At 41.6% G+C, this 17,999-nt stretch overlaps 1 protein-coding gene across 28 annotated transcripts in view; it reads right to left on the bottom strand.

Moving 5' to 3' along the window:
* PTK2 (protein tyrosine kinase 2) overlaps positions 1-17,999 on the bottom strand; it is a 167,003-nt gene that overhangs the window by 126,338 nt on the left and 22,666 nt on the right. For 18 of the 28 annotated variants that reach the window (XM_086608884.1, XM_086608888.1, XM_086608886.1 and 15 more), the window contains exon 1: positions 9,011-9,205. In XM_086608884.1, the coding sequence (XP_086465010.1) occupies positions 9,011-9,205 (195 nt within the window). Of the gene's footprint in view, positions 1-9,010; positions 9,238-17,999 lie in introns of those variants that run through there. The other 10 variants (XM_086608890.1, XM_086608893.1, XM_086608889.1 and 7 more) reach the window with 4 other exon arrangements.

Raw genomic sequence — 17,999 nt, forward strand, 5'->3', positions numbered from 1 at the left:
TCACTGGAAGCATAGCCAAAGAAAGCTGAAATCTCTGCAGACTTGACTACAACTAGCCTTTTAGCTCAGGAAGCTCCTCAGATGCACTACTGAAGTCAAAAAAAAAAAACAAACTAGTAAGGAACATCACAGTTTCAACCTTCATTACAAACTCACAACCTCAAATTAATACAGCTAGAAATACTCGCAGGAGAGCTTGACTCCTGCAGAAACCCGCTCCAGAATGAGATTTCACTTTGGGTGTACACATGAATATACATTTCTACGAGGAGTTTTCGCGTGCCTATTGTACTTCTCATAAATACTCTACAACTGCGAGCAAGTCACGCAATCCCATGCCAGTTGAACGTTTTTTACTGTAATCACATTGACTTGAATTAGGTTTCCAGAGCTAACATTTACATCCCGAACATAAAATAGGCGAGTATAGCTGAGCAAAGAGAATGGGAAGCCCTCAGAGGTATTTTCTATCAATAATAGATAAGTGATAGGTCACCTTTCCTCCCTTTCACCCAGAGGGAAGGGGGAAAAAAAAGAAAAAAAGAAAAAAAAAGGCTTTTTCAATAGTTGGATAGCACTCATTTTTATTCATTTGTCTAAAGAACCCACAGATACTCAAAACACAGTTAATCTGAAAAAAGAGATTAATATTTGTCCTAAATTAGGGTAACGTGTCCAAAACTAGATTTTATAGTACAGTATATTTAGGAGGTTGTTGAAAAATCAAGACAGACCAGAGAAAGGCCAAAAGGCACAGGACATCCCAGGCTCTCCCAGTATGTATCCATAATACCTTGTGCTTCTGCAAATGAGTGAAAATGAATTGCTTGCTTGTAAATTAACAAAGCTGATGTGATACTATGAATAAATTGAAGTTGGAACAATATACTCCCAGTGTGACTACAAACCTAATTTCCCAATTTAGTAGGAAGGAGAAAGTGTCTTGCACTAGAAAAAGTCCAAGTAGCACCTCTGACACAGGGACACAGTGTTCATGTTTGCGAAGCACCTCAAATATGTCAAACACTGTTCATGTATCAAGTATTCTAACTCCTGATGAGAGATTTCTTTGGGGAGCTTAAATGAAAAGATGGACAAAAGTAAACTACAAAGCTCTGATGCAAATCAATTCACAATTTCCATAAAGGAAAACTCCAGAATGCCCTCACAACACCAAAATGCAGGTTGTCCTCTGGTGACACTGCGTCTGACATTTAAGGAGAAAAGCCCACATCCCTCTTTCTCAGTATTGCACTGCTTTCTCTCTCCTGCACTGATCCAGTAAACGCATTTATGATTGCATGATGAGCTAGGGAACTGATCCAGCTGAACAAGAAATTCCTGCAGAATCACAGAATGTCAGGGATTGGAAGGGACCTCAAAGGACCACCTAGTCCAATCCCCCTGCCAGAGCAGGACCACCTAGATCAGATCACACAAGAACTCATCCAGGCGGGTTTGAACATCTCCAGAGGAGACTCCACAATCTCTCTGGGTAGCCTGTTCCAGTGTTCTGTTACCCTTACTGGGAAGAAGTTCTTCCTCCTATGTTCCAGCTTATATCCATTTCCCCTTGTCCTATCATTGGATGCCACTGAGAAGAGCCTGGCTCCATCCTCATGACAGTCACCCTTTCCATATTTATAAACATTAATGAGGTCCCCCCTTAGTCTCCTCTTCTCCAAGCTAAAGAGACCCAGCTCCCTCAGCCTTTCCTCATAAGGGAGATGCTTCACACCCTTCATCATCTTTGTGGCCCAGCGCTGGACTCTCTCAAGCAGTTCCCTGTCCTTCTTGAACTGAGGGGCCCAGAACTTGAAGGCCAGCAACAAGTGTATGTTGAAACTACAGCCTGGAAACACATTATTCCGGTGCCTAGTATGTAGTCACCATGCAAGCCCAGACACACCAACTCACGGAACGCATGCACCTAAGTGCCTCGGCATCTTTCACGCTTAAGCCCTACACAGATCTGTCACCCAAAGCACCTCTCCACACTCACAGTAATTCCACAGGGAACCTCCAAGCACACGCTGACACTACTGACAGAGCAGAGCTGGCACAGCAGTGCTTTCCATTCTCCTTGGCTGAACCAGCATTTTTCTGATCCTACTGCACACTTCCCAAAGGAACACAACAGTAATTTCAGTGTTGACAGTAACTTTAGTTTTCCAGAAGCTTAACATCCAGAACTCACTATCCCCTATCCTCAGTTGCACCTGCAAAGCCTAAGAGCTCCCCTGGATCCAGTGCTTGTAGGGTTAAACACTAATGCAGGACGTGCTGTTGACGTGAAGTCATCTGTAGATCCAGGCATTTTCAGAAAAATGTCAAACAGCTACTTACGTTGTTCTTAAAATGTTATTTTGCACGTGTCTCATCCAAGGACATCAAGAGTATTTTGCACAAGTAGAAGTGGCATTCTAAAGACCAAGGGTATTTTTGTCTGTTGTAATTATTCTGAATATCACAGTACCATATACCTTCTTTTGTATACATTTGGAAGTCTAGAGTTTAGAGTTCTTGGTACTTTTTCCAAGTTCTCAGAAGGCAGGCACGGAATAACTCACAACGCGGCTATGCCTTTTCACCTGGTACGATGCATGGAGGCATGCAGCGGAGAAAAGGAAGGAGAAAAAAGGTAAACGGTGCCTATTTTCCAGCTCTTTTACTAGATCACAAATGATTTTAAACATTTCTACATGTATCTAATCGACGTTAGTAACCAGTGCACTCTAGTCTGCTTCTATCCATCAAAAAGCTCCACTGCCTCAAAGCACATGTATTACTCCGTATGCGTAGAAATTAGATTTGGATATGTAACGATTGCTGCCTACAGCTGACTTCTGTAACACCAAAAATACTCACCTGCCATGGTTTTGAGTCCTGCCAATGTTCACAGGCTCTTTCTGCAGAACCTTGCATGACCAGCCTGCTACTCCTGTACTGTATTATCATAAGAATCAATTTTCAAAGAGAAACTCAGCAGATTAAAAAAGCTTCCTGTGTAATATATTTGCATTCTACTTCACAGACAGCAGCAGAGACATCAGAACAGCCCTACCACATGCTCATTCCCCTGTAACTCTTCAAGCTATCTGCTGGGTTTAGGAGGAATCCAGAAGCAATAAAGCGTATTTAGCCCATTCCGCAGTCGGAAAGCAGCGTGTCCAACATCTGGCTACCTGGTAGTCAATCACGATTGGTATCGTGTGGAGCAGCTATGCTCCAGACTAGCCACAGCATCTGCTCCCTTTCGTCCATGTAACGGGTCAAAAGAAGGCGGGTTCGAGAAAGTGACAATGACTTGGAGGACAGCGATGAAGGTGAACAGGCGGAACGGAATCGTGGCTAAAAGTTAAGTCTTCTCAGTGTCTGAGGTTAGACTGACAGGCCTCTTGCCCTTTATCAAGATGGGCAATATCCTTCCTCAGAAGTGTCTGGAAACAAGGAATGCTGCAGTGGCTGATGAGGGATGCTAAAAAATGAGGCTTTAATAGCCTGTTCCCTGATAGGGCAGTAACACTGCAGTGCCAGCACAAGCGGGCATTTCCTTTCTTCCCCACCTGGAATACTGCATTCAGCTCTAGAAGTCCCCAACATAAGAAGGACATGGAGCTGCTGGAGCAAGTCCAGAGGAGGCCATGCAGATGATCCGAGAGCTGGAGCACCTCTGCTATGAAGACAGGCTGAGAGAGTTGGGGCTGTTCAGCCTGGAGAAGAGAAGGCTCCGAGGTGATCTTATAGCAGCTTTCCAGTACTTAAAGGAGCCTACAGGAAAGCTGGAGAGGGGCTTTTTACAAGGGCATGTAGTGACAGGACAAGGGGCAATGGATTTAAACTGAAAGAGGGCAGATTTAGATTGGATATAAGGAAGAAATTTTTTACACTGTGAGGGTGGTGAGGCACTGGCACAGGTTGCCCAGAGAAGTTGTGGCTGCCCCATCCCTGGAAGTGTTCAAGGCCAGGTTGGATAAGGCTTTGGGCAACCTGGTGTAGTGGAAGGTGTCCCTGCCCATGGTAGGGAGGTTGGAACTAGATAATCTTTGAGGTCCCTTCCAACCCTAACCATGATTCTATTCCCTGTCTTCTTAACTGTGTCACCCTGCAGGTGTACAAACAGCAAGAAGGATGCTGGCACTGCCTGTTGCCAGAAGAAACACTTCTCTAACTAGGGTATCATTTGAGTTACAGACCTTTGCACTAGAGGCTCTTTCAATTCTTCTACCACAAACTGGATCTCCAATCAAACACTCAGGTCTCACGTATTACTGGGCAAAATACATCAACAATCCATGGCGCAGAAGTACCTGCAAAAACTCAGGAGCCTAATGCAGAAAAACCTGGAAGGAAAGGAAATACTGCAAGAACAGCTAGCTAAAACGAAATGAAATACAGACACTGCTGGATGGACCAAGACATGCAAATTACACATGGTTTGGGAAGATAAAAACTGGATATGGATAGAAGGGGAGAGGCAATTAGGAGAAAAGCAAGCAACAAATACTAACACAGTAAAGCAGTTTACTGAACTGCTCCAGTGATGTCTTGGCTGAATGTGCTTCAGCCCTTCTTCTGAAAAACCTCGAAATAGGGAACTGGCTGGAATACACAATCTTCCAACCCTGCACCCATGCCTTCTACCCACGAAAAATAAGATTCTGCAGGGAAGTAGAGAAGCAGATGAATCTGCTCTGGTCTTCTTCCCTGATGTAGGGATGGGACACAGTCAAGGCACACCCCTTGACTTCAAAATTTCCAAGTCTCTCCAGTTAGGTATATCCTTATCATTAGCTGATGATGATCTTTTTTTCTTCAGCTTTTTGAGTTCTCATTCTGTCAACATTAAAGAAGCCAACATTTCAGGATGGTGCTGCATAGAAAAGGGAGAAAAAGACAAATGATGAACAGGCTAAGAGACCCTGAACCTGTATCTTTATTTGTCCAAGATTTCTAATCATGCTTCTCTCTAGCTCTAGAAGTAGAGACAAAGCTGACAGCTAAAAGTTTTAATGCTATTTCTTTCCAGTTTACATTGTAGCCAGCCAGTCTTACAAAACTGGAAGAAAACAAACCTGTGTAAGAATCAAGGTGTGATGCATGCCTGGCAATAACCTAGTTTGAGATTTCTAGTTGTTATTTCCACATAAATAACGTCATCTTTATTCCTCACAATTACTATTCAAAAATCAAAGATAAGTTTTGAGGGCCAGAAGTTTAAAGGAAGGTGTAATCGATGCAAGTTGGGCACCCCTGGGGTGGGAACGCAGACCAGGGAGCAGAACTGCACCTCACCAAAAGTCATCTATATGGGCTCACATAAGGTTCCCAAAAGTCTGTTTTGTAAAAAACCCAACCCTTCCCCACCTCCTCAGTCTGCTAAATGCAGTGCACACACTTCTCTGTCAAACATGGTTACAATTCTGCTTCAACCACATCTTCTGGAAACAGAAAAGTGATTTACTTGTAACTGCTGACCAAGATGTGGTGGCAGTGTTTACTTTTAGGGTGCACTAGAGACAAAGAAATTCCATCTCAGCAACACCCACCTACTTGCACACCACACCTGAGGCTGTGAACAGGGCAGAGCATGTCCTGCATCCTCTCCAACCCCGGAAGCCCTGGAAATCCCTCTCTGTGAATATGCACGTAGACAACATATCCAAACAAGCCATACCAAGATAAATAGGGAAGATAAACAACCTTTCTTTCTCTGGAATGGGCATGGCTATCCATACACGCATTCACAGCAGGAGAACTCTGTTTGCACACTCATAAAAGCCTTTTTTTTTTTCTTTTGGAAAACAAGCAGGTCTTTAGTGTAATACCAAGGAAAAAAGGGTAAAGAGAGCGTGCCAGTTCTTTGAAATCCAAGAAAGCATTTCCAGGAATTGAAAAGCTGCCCTGGAATCCATTGCAGAATAGACTCATCCCTTGGAGGAAACAGCTGTCTTTGACTGACTAAATCCATCCAGAATAAGCAGAGGTCCACAGCCAGAAGTCCTCCTCAAGCAAAGCCTATGAAGAGCCACACTGCTGTCTTAGTTAAAGATATTTCAAGTCAAATAGCAAAGAAACCGTACCTTTAGTCTAGCCACTTCAGAGACTCTTGGAGAACGCTAAATTCTGTTCATCTGAGCTTAACAACACGAGATTTTTACTGAAAAGGGTTTCCCCTCATGATCAAGAATTTGTGTATCAGGTTCACAGTTAAATCTCTGTTCCAATTCTCCTCTTAGGAAGAGGTAAAAGTTTGGGGTTGTTTTGGTTTGTTGTGGGTTTCTTTTGTGAGGGTCTTTCCTCATTTCTTTCAGTGTCAAACACAGCCTTTGCATTGACAAAGGCAAACCTGACTTTGTTAGAAAGAGAAGATGTTAGAAATCACAAATCAGGAAAGAAAATTCCACCCTTAGTTTCCTTAGTATTAGTACATTCCACAAAGTCCTCTGATTTACCAGCAGAAATACCTTTAATTGGCTCTTCTGGAGATTTCAGACCAAGTCTCACTTCCTTTGAATATTGGAAAGGTTCCTCGGCTATCATCCCAGAAGCTATGTTAACCAGGGAGTAGTCTTGAAAACCCTTTTTTTCTTCTCCCTTTAATTGCAGAGCTGTCTCAAAGACCTTCACCTCTGAATATTCTTACACAGCTCCTTGGAAACAAGCCAAAGGCCAAACTCAGCACCAGTCTCCTCCTCATTTTGTAATTCAGAAGAAATGGAAGCTCTACTGCAGACCATCTCCTTCACAAAAGGGGAGGAGGGGGGTGTAAAACTAAGGTATAAAAACCTTAAAGGCTATTTTAATCTTAAATTATTCGGCTTGGTTGAATAGCAGTCATCCCAATGGAATGTAGGCTTGTACTCCAACAAGGGTTTACTCTTTCTAAAATAAATGTCAGGATGTGGAATACACCAGTGCTGGATCTTTACTACTGGAGTACCTGCACATTCAACAGTCATTGTCCCTATTTAACAAAATAAAGAGACCCACATTTGTTAAAAGAAAGATTAACAGCAACCCATCACATTCTTATCCGGAAAGGAGAACACTACAAAAATCCCATTACTTTTAGAAACAACCATCCAATTAAATGTGCATATAAGGAAACTAAAAATTAAGGCAAGCTTCAAATATCTGCTACTTGCCTGCTCCTTTGATCCTCCTTTTACTAAAAATGTAACACATTTTTGCTTAAAACAAGGATATGTAGCTCTGCAAATTGAACTCAGCATTGAATTTCTTACAGGGAGTATAAGTTCTGGATCCTTAAAGCCCATAACCACAAGTATTTATTTCTGAGCTGGAGAAACCAGAGATGTAATCTCTGCTTCTGTTTTTCAAGTTTCTACACAGTTCTTGGGAAAGATCACCTCGATTTCAAGTATGAACTTGAATATAAATGCAGAACTTCAGTTTTTCTTCCCTTGTACCAAGTAATACACTTTATGAAACAAATCAATCACTATAGATATATCAAACCATTACACTTAAGCCAGAGAGGAAAGATGGTTCAAGCAGCACCCAAAAACCCTCTTCCATGTAAAATAAGCACAGGTTATCTATGATAACGATTCTCATTGACCTCTAATCTGCTCACTCACCAAGCCATCCCTAAACACAGACAGGAGCTTATTAAATTGACAAGAGACACATTTTCTGATGGCCACCAATGAAAATCCTTGAATTTCATAGGTTTAGGATCACTGTCACAAGATCTATTCCAGTTGGGAATGCTGTTAGGTCTTTTCATACGCAGCCACGCTAGCAAATAAACAGTGGGAAAGGAAGAGAAAACAGAGAAAACTCTTTAGTCTTTTTTTACTTGGTTTTCTCGCGCACAAAGGAAACTTAATAGTGGGCAGAAGGAGACAACAGGTCTCCCTGACTCTGACAACCCTCTCCCTTCAGCAGACTGGAATCTTTGTAGTGGAATTTGAAGTACCAGGCAGCGAATACAAATGTTGGAACAAATGCGCAGATGGGAACCTGCTCCTACGGTAAGAACATCATAGAATAAAACAACCCCACACACCACCTACCACCATGCAAGATTCTGCTCCTGGAGGATAATTAAAAAACAAGCAAACCACGAAGTTTTAAAACCATTTGACATGTTAAATTGAGCATCATTTCAGCTTAAATACCGCAACACCTCAAAAAATTATACGTGTAGCAAATGGTACGTAAAGGTCTCAGTATTAGAGAGAACATATGCTTCAGGATAAACACTGGTTTTTCATGCATGCATGACATTTCCACATACTTTTAACATTACAGATACTTAAAGTTATTTTTTAAAAAATCCTAACCTTCGTTTTTTTTGCATAAACTGAAGGACAACACTGTACAAACACAAGCAGCAGGTGATTACCAGGGAGAGGGAAACAAAGAGACCTACTAGGGGGAGAAAGAACTCTTCAGCACTCAATTTCCCCACACTGTGAGGGAATGAGTCCCCAAACAAGAATATTTTTTTTATTAAAAAAAAAAAAAAGTCATGCACACATTACGTTTAAACATTTTTAACATTTAAATATACACATCTTACCTTTAAACATATAAAAATTTACTATTTTTTAAAAAAACATAAAACCTGTGATTTAATGTCACCTTTGTCCCAGCTCTCGTCCCTGCCATCCTGCCATGAGGTGCCACACAGGCTTTTGGGGAGTATGACATGGTAAAATTCAACTGACATACTTCAGTAGTAGTATCTGATGACCACTGTTCTAAATTTCGAGTTTCTATTCTGCACAAACAGGAAGAGTTCTCATTTCTTTAAGATAATACACAATTATATATGATGTGGTTTTTGTTCTCAAGGAAAGCTGGTACCTCTCAAAGCTTTTTCTGAAGTTTATCACAATATACAACAGGTAAAGTTTTTTTTAAAATAAACCACAAAATGTCTGTGTTTGTTTGCTTCCAGACTTTCACCTCTCATTTTTTGAGCATGAAGTTGACACTTAACCTAAAGACGGGATGAGAATGCTAAAACCAGACTTACTCGGACATCAGTAGCATCTCCATGCCGGATAATGCTGGCCCATGTTGTCGGTTCGCTGCTAGTTTCGAAGTAGTGAAAAACCTTTAAGACTCGTTCCATGGCCCCTGGGGAACGCTCCATCCCAGTACTGAGGTGTGTCTTTGCACTTGAACTTGGTGTATGATTCAAGTTCGGATCAAGGTAAGCTGCTGCCATGGTTTTGCTAGATGCTAGGTATCTGTCATATTCTAGGAAAGGGAAACAAAAAATAAATTAATTTCAGTTATCCCTGAATCTTACACCAATTCATACAACACATTTACTGGAAACCCATAAAGACTCATTTTTAAAGGTCATTTAGTTTCCTTTTTTGGAGTTATCTCCTAAAACAGTTATACCATCTACAAACATTTAAAAAAAAATCTACCCAGATGACTACCACAAAAACTCCAAGCCCCCTGGAGCAAGTGATCCGAATTTGAACACCACAATCACCAACAGAAGTCGTATCTTTGGCAAGACTTCTCCCTTTAGATTCTCAATAACGCAGGGCCCCGTCAAATCCGTCAAGCTCGAATAAGCTCTTCCAGTTTTAACAGGAGTTCCCATTCCTAAAACCTCCCAACAAGCCTCTAGAGATGAGAACTGGGAAACCCTGACAGCCCAGTCACCGAACTGGAGGTCTCCACTAAGAAGCCACACACCAACACCAGGTTCTCCTGTTCAACGCTAAGACATTGTCATATCACTCGTTTCGTGCTATTTTGGGAACCAGTACAACTCAAAACCATCCAGAGCGAAATTAATTCCTCACTGAGGAATCACTAAGAACACCACTGTCCCTCATCTCATCAACTACTAAATAAGTGGCTAGTTTTACCATTGACCAGCCTGGTTTCCAAGTGATTTCCAAGTATGGACACAAAAAGGCACGGACCATTGTACAAGTCTGCATCACAAAGAAAAAATTCCTCTTGGCTACTGCTGTGAATTAGTCAGCCACAGCAGATGGCGTCTGAGAAATCAATGCAGCACGAGAGAAAAAGAGCAAACAATACCTCCTCCCTGCCTGACAGTCTCAAGCATCATTCCAGTCTGCTGGCTGGAAAGAGCAAACTGCTGCGGGACTTTGCTCCAGGCCTTGGACGAGAGCACTGAGCTCTCTGTACCTCCTCCTCCTCACAGCGAGCGGCCAGTAGGGAGGTAGTTTTGGAAATGTGGAGACATTAAAAATAAAATAAACCTGCTTTTTGGCATAGTAGGCTGAATGCTTTTCTGGTAGTAAAGCTGGCCTGCAAAAGGAGGCTGGAGGAGAGTGACACTGCTTCAAGCAGCACAGCCACTGAACGCCTGAGCCTTAGTTTACTTCATCACGAGGCAGAAGAGAGACCCGATGCTTCCAGCTGAGCTCCTGTAACACCTGGCTGCTTCTCAACAGAGCTTCAGCCACCAACCTGCCACCCACCACGGTGCTCTGCTGACCTCCCCGACAACTGGTTCAGGAAACTACCAGGGGAAGAAAAAAAGAAAAGAAAAAAATTATTTGTCTTTTTAGAGTTGGCTTAGTTTTATACCACAGCTGCCTGGAGAAGCTCACTGTAGACGTCAGACAAGCACAGAGAAAGAGAAGCAGAAGCAGCCGGTGGTCAGCGGCAAAGGGGAAGCTGGTGTCCCCTCCAGCAAGCAGCCACCAGTCATGTCAAACCACACCATGAGCTCAGCTAACAGGAATCCAGCACCAGCAATATCGGGGCTTGAAATCTCCAGACTGTAGATAATAATGTTTGCTAGAAGCTAAAACAGGACTTGAAGCCTAACACAATGATCTTCAGCATCTACCTAATTCAGACCCAGAGGCAAAGAGGAAACAAACAGCCCATCTGTGCTATACTCTTCACCTCTTGGATAAATGGCTGAACTGCATTCGTCATTAGAATTGGCAGTATTGGGTCAGACAAAAGGCCTCTGTGTCCTGCCCGCAGGGAAGATGGAAAGAGCACACCAAGGAGACACTTCTCCCAAGCATTCCCCCAGTACCTGACCCTTCACGGACTTTCCCCACCTGCCAAGTGCTAGCTTCGTTTCATATCCATGTTGCCTCGGTCTGAAAACTCAAGAAACTATTACAGCTTTTGTATCTTGCTCTATTGTTCTCTTTTCTGGCAATCAATTAAAACAAAATCATGTATTAAGCCAACCTTATGCCCACGTTAAAAACTTTCCTTCTATCCACTCTACACGAACAGATACAGATCCGAAAACGCCAGGAACCCCTCAGCAATGTTACTTTTGACTTTTCCTCACCAAAGGGCTTGCAAGCTGTTTTCATACAAGCCTTGACTTCAAAGCTGAAGTTGGTACAGAGATCTCCCCTGTGGCAGGCTAATACCAGGACAACATGACTGCACATGCAACAGGCTGAGAGAGTTGGGGTTGTTCAGCCTGGAGAAGAGAAGGCGCCGGGGTGATCTTATTGCAGCCTTCCAGTACTTAAAGGGGGCCTACAGGAAAGCTGGAGAGGGACTTTTTACAAGGGCGTGTAGTGACAGGAGAAGGGGCAATGGCTTTGACCTGAAAGAGGGGAGATTTTTATTAGATTTAAGGAAGAAATTTTTCACTGTGAGGGTGGTGAGGCACTGGAACTGGTTGCCCAGAGAAGTTGTAGATGCCCCATCCCTGGAAGTGTTCAAGACCAGGTTGGATGAGGCTTTGGGCAACCTGGTGTAGTAGAGGGTGTCCCTGCCCATGGCAGGGAGGTTGGAATTAGGTGATCTTTGAGGTTCCTTCCAACCCAAACCATTCCATAGTTCTAACTGCAGGGCTCCTCTCCTGTAAGGTTAAAATAGCCACTGTGAAACTCAAAATGTCTGCAGGCCGGGGAGTTTCATCAGGACCAATTCGTGAAGATGAAGTCCTCCAACAGTGCAACTGCTAGGAATAAAGGGGCAGTTTTCAGGCTCAGACTTGGGCCACTTTTAATCCTTCTGCATTATTTTCTGCCTCCTTCAGAACAACCGACTCTACCTCAAAGTCACTAGTGAAAACGCTAAGATTTATTTCAAGCTTACACACGCAAACAGCAGGAAAATTCACTATAAACCAAAGTGAGATCAGTAATTCTTTTTTTAGTAAAGGAGAACTAAAAGAAAGCCTGCTTTAATATTAATTTGTTCCATTTCATCCACCTAACATACACATTAATCAAGTTTTATTTGGCAGAAAAAGAACAGGGAGAAAAGCTACAGGAAAACAGCAAAACAAGCGCTAAGAGGACGCGTGACCACAGACAACCCATCCCTGGGGAGCAGCAAGGCGATGAAAGACACCGGTTCCTACGCACAGCAGCACCCCGAGGCAGCGGAACGTCAGTGGGCCGGCAAAACCCTACTGCAATTTCTTCATATTGACCACATTGAGGGGAATATGTGGGCTCAAACAGCAGAGTGGTATATAGACTGGGTATAGGGCATTGCCAGTTTTCACACAGTTTTATGGGATGGAGGTTTTTAAAAGTAAAACAACCTTCTATGCAAAACTGAAAAGCAGTCTTCCTTCATAATTGGATCATCTTTGGGTTCCTTACATCTTCTTTACAAATCCCAATGCTTACTTCATGAGGTACCAAAAGAGCAATAAATTTGATACAGCTCAGGTTATAGAAACACATGCTCTGTCTCTGGTTATGGACCTATTAAGATTCCCACTAAAACTAACCCTTGAGTTTGTGTTTATAATGTGACTGTAAAACTCTGCCACAGGACAAAACTTTGTAAAACATCGCCGCTCTCAATGCAGGGATAGTTAAACAACTATTTTACAAGATCTGCTTGGTTTTAAGAGACAAAGAAAGCCAAGATTACAAGACTAGGATGCGTACTTGGGTTCTTCTCAATTAAAACCAGGCTGGTTTGTAACCCTGCCATTGCAGATCTCAATTTAAAATAGCAGCTTTGGTCCTCCTCTTACAAAGAGACAAGTAGTATACTATTATGGAACGGAAATAATCTACAGTCAACTAAGAGAGAGTAGTTTTAGATTAAATAGAAGGAAGAAATCTTTTACTATGAGAGTGGTGAGACACTGAAACAGGTTTTCCAGACAAGTTGTGAATGCCCCATCACTGGAAGTGTTCAAGGTCAGGCTGGACGGGGTTTGAGCAACCTCATCTACTGAAAGATGTCCCTGAAGACTAATGATCTAATCAAGTCTGGTCAAACTTGTCTGTACACAAAGCTGTGTGCCAGCAATCCCTTTGAGCTGCCAGAGTAAAGACTGTTGTTCCCCAAATGCTCGCACTTTCCAAAAAACCCCACATTTCTCAGTACTGTAAAGGCTTATTGTAAGTTTGGGGAGCAGAGCGGAGCAAACCAAACCTGGCCTGCTGAAATTTAGCAGCTCTGCTAAGATAATGTAGTTATTACCAAACTACAATGTGTGTTATCCTTCAGATGATTTGTTCCACTGTGGTGGAGTACTTGAGGTTTAGAAGATAAAGCTTTTCAAAAGAATCTAAAAACAAAATCCACAATACTGCACTTCACAGCTTTTAAAGCGAATTACAAGAAAGCACTGTTGAACTCTCTTGTGCTCCTGTCTTTATACAACCTGGTTTTGAATACCTGCCATTTTCATTACTTAGGCACCGGTTACATTAGGAAAGTATCATAGGAGTTGTTTTATTTTCTCAAAAAAACCCACCACGAAATGATGAGAGAACTAATTGAATCCTCTAGAATTCTGTTTGCAAGTCAATTGTTGCTCCACTTGACTCCTGCTGACACATCGTATGAGCAATGCACATTCCCCATATTTTCTAAAAACAAAGTCAGTGTTATGACTCTCAGTGGCACAAAGTTCAAAGTCATCTTTTACTACCAGCTCTGAGTACCTAGAAACTAAATGGAAACTAGAAACTAAATCAGAATTAGATGATCTTTGAGATCCCTTCCAATCCTAACCATTCCATGATTCTATAAATCACTTCCATTAATGAGAGCCAAAAAATCATTTAGAAAATATTTAAATCAACTAAAAATTGGTTAGTAAACTAATACAAAAGTTGAAGTGGTCTTGTAAGCAAAATCTTTTCAATGCCAGTAATGTCTCCAACATTAGCAGTTTGATAATATACTAAAAATCAAAAATAAACAAAACTGTTCCTCATACTAGCCTTGGCAGATGGCCAAGAACAGAGTGTTAGCAAGTCCCTGTGACAAAGAACCAAGCTGTAATTGCTCACACTGAGAGTCCATGGTGTCCTGTGTAGGTATGATGAAGGTTTAAAATGTTGCCCATCCTCCATATTCTGATCCCTATCTCAGGATTGAACGTACCGACATCTATGAAATAATGTCCCATCTAGGCTGCATTTCCACAAAATAACTCAGTCCATCTCAATTAAAACTTAGGCAAATCTATAAAAAATCCTAAGAATCTTTTAAAAACACAGTAAAAATTCAGAGTTCATTTCTTTCTTTGGTCCTGCTGTAAAAATTCTACAAGACTTAAAATACTTTAAATACTGAAGTTACTAAAATGAACAAAAGCTTTCAGGTTACTCGCATCGTCAATAACCAATGCTGCTTTACCAGACTGACTGGCTGGAAGGTGGCTTGGCAGAGAAGGACCTGGAGGTTCTGGTGGACAAGAAGCCAACCATGAGCCAGTAACACGCCCTTGCAGCAAAGTGGGCCCTTGAAGCGATGGGCATAAAGCAACAAACAGGAATTCCATTTAAGAGAAAGCTTTTGCAATATATGGGTGGATCAACACCACAAGAGGTAGCCCAGAGAGGTTGTAGGGTCTCCACCCATGCGGATACTCAAAACACAACTGGACACAGCCCTGAACAACCTGTTCTAGCTGACTCTGCTCTCAGCAGGGCAGTTGGACCAAACTATCTCCACAGGCCCCTTCCAACCTCAGCGATTTTGTGATTTGGCAATTAAGAGGTTATTCCACACTCCAAATTCCTTGCATCTCACACATGGCACTAAACACCTCATGAATTTCAAGCTTAATCCATTTTCACAGTTTATGTAAAATCCTGCTGTAGCTCACCTGGCAAACATTAACTGGTGTATCTCGACCTCACAGAAAGGAAGGATGTTAAATACAATTTTAACTTCGTTCCTCATGACAAAGCTTGTGTTTTCAGGAGTCTCTTACGAGTCAGCACATTGCTGACTTTTGGTATGGCATCTCCTCATACATATTCTGTGATATATCATATCATATTCTGTGATACATATACACACACGCATTTATCATGAGATCCAGTCCCAATACTTGCTGTTGGACATAACGTGCATGAACTCACTAAAATCCTTCTTAGCAGCACTTAAAAGACATGTTTCTTCCAAGAAAACAGTCACCGTGTATTCAACTACATGTTGATGGTCATGTGGCACGGCTGCACGTTTGGAGTGCCTGGTTATGGCAACAGTCCCATTCCCAGAAGACCAGACAGAATGGGGTTTTTTTGTGTTTATCTGATGTTAACATCTCGTTACAAATTTAAGGATGCACATTTACAGATGAAACTTTGAGAAAACCATTAGGTTTGCGATTTCAAATAAGGGACAAACATAGAAAGCGAGGAGAAAGGGTATTTTTTCCTATTATCATCACTTTTGCCTTCAGAAAGTGTCCATAACTTCACCTATTTCCATAAGTCACACTGGAATCTCTGTTTATTTCCTGCCGAGTTTATTTTTCTTGTTCTTTCAGCTCATGCTGATGTTCAAAAGCAAAAGAAAGAAGCAGTAATCTTTTCTTCCACCTTAGACACCTTCAGCTATATTCACTCTCCTTGGTAATACTTGCTAGGACTACATCCAAGAACACGTTTCTTTCTCTTGCTGCCTCCTCTCAGATCCCTTCCTGCTCACTGCTGTCTTCCCCCTCCTCCAGATAAATGTGTATTTTGAAAGTGCACTAATTGTTGTCAAAAGCACTTAACAAGGGCGCCAGGTCAAAGTATAAAGCAGCCTGGCCAGTCACTTTAAAACAATTTAAATAATGAGTTCTTAGTATTTATTTTAGTCTAAATTGAAACACTGGGTAGTGATTTCACTACATCGATATGAAATGGAAGAACGGCCTGGTACTCACAATTTCTCCGAACATTTCCCGCCCCCCCAGGGAATATTGCCTAAACAGTTACTAACTCTATGTCTCAATACAGCTCAAAGCAGAAACATACACTTTTTCTTCCTTGGTAGAGTTAAGTATTTTAGAAACACACTAGAAAATCAACGTGAAAAGATAATACAGACCAAAGTCAAAACCAGTTTAACAATGGACGTTGCTAACATGGGAAAACTTATTTCCATTATACGACTGTTTTAGGAGATTAAACATTCAGGGGAGCATGCAGGAGGAATTCCGAGAAAGCGTGAACTACAAAACCCATACGAATCAAAGCAATTGGTGCTCTGAGCAACCTCAGCTAGTTGAAGTCATCCCTGCTCATTGCAGGAGGGTTGGACTAGATGCCCTTTAAAGATGCCTTCCAACCCAAACCATTCCACGATTCCATGACAACCTTTAGCCTGTTAAACAGAAAGCAAGCTTATTTCAGCAAAACATCAATCAATAAATATACATATTGCCTAAACTATGTGAAACAAGGGCATATTCCATGTACAGCTGCTACTGATGCGGGCTGTTTTAAGGACTTGTAAGTCACTTTTTTTTAAGTGCTGCAGAAGCAGTAGCCTGTCACTCCAGTAGCACTGCACCTTGGGATGAAGAGGTTGAGAAAAGTTGCAACGGGTACAGACAACCAGCTGAACTGTCTGTACTGTCAAGCAGCAATTCAAATTTACCAAGATGTCCTGCACTCCGTCCATCCAGCGACATTCCAAATGGTACCCATCGTTCTCATTAAGAAACCCACAGGATTACGTTCTGACATACCTTAAACACTCAATTTAACCCAATTTTATTGTTAACATTGCATAACCTGTGCTATCAGCAATTCCCTTTGGAGTCGGCACCAATTTCTATTTGAAACATTAAGAAAAATTAATAATGAAGAAACATCAGCTGTGTTGGCAATAAAAGAAAATCAACGTCTGTGTATGCTTTCATTAGAAGGAGGCATCCAGCTAGACACTTGCTTCATTTCTCAACAGCACTTTGAACCTTCACCGAGGTCCCCGGGTACCACTAAAACCCAAGTAAACACTAACCTCTCTTTACATCTTCTGTTGCTGATTTTCTTAAATTTCACTGGCAAGTTGTGGAGAACTACAGTGATGCAGTTTTCTTAAAAAAAGACACCACAGAATTGAGCAAGTAAAAATTCTGTATTTTTATAAAAAGGTTAAAATTTTATTTTGAAGCTGCACCACTGGTTGGCAGAAGTCTTACTTATGAAGGTGGAAATAAGAGTGAAGCTACACAAATTCAAGTAATTTTGCTTTAATACCACTTACTGAAATACCGCTCTACGCACTGAGTGTATACTGTCTTTCTAGAATATTAAAAGCAAAAAATAAATTAGAATTAGTGATTTCCCAGAAATCAAGAACTAGAAGTGTTTGAACTAGAAGCAGCTAGTTGATGAATATATCATCCCAGCTCCATATTTAAAAATATTCAACTTTATCGGCTTTTCATTTTTAATCCCCTTTAATACAGTTTTAACTGTGTTTGCGTTATCCCTGGTTTTGATGAAAACAAGAAGCATCTTAAGTGCTCAAGAGGAACAGAGCATGACAACAGTTACCTTGTTGTGCTGCATGACCACGGCCTACGACAAAAATCAATGACCTGTAAAAAGTCTGACCTATTCCAGCTCAAGTGTTTTCCAAAGCCAGTAATTACAGCTTCTGGTTCAGAGGAAGAAATGAAGATCAAAGTGATTCTTATTCAAGGGATTGAATGGAAGTTCATTGTAGGCTGACCATAGTAATTCTCCTAATTACAAACTTTTTCAGATGATGCTTCTGCATATCTCCACATACATTATTAAAAAAAGAAACAACCTGTGATTTTCATAGTT

The sequence above is a fragment of the Tauraco erythrolophus genome, chromosome 3 (assembly GCF_009769465.1).
Source record: "Tauraco erythrolophus isolate bTauEry1 chromosome 3, bTauEry1.pri, whole genome shotgun sequence".
Lineage (NCBI taxonomy): Eukaryota > Metazoa > Chordata > Aves > Musophagiformes > Musophagidae > Tauraco > Tauraco erythrolophus.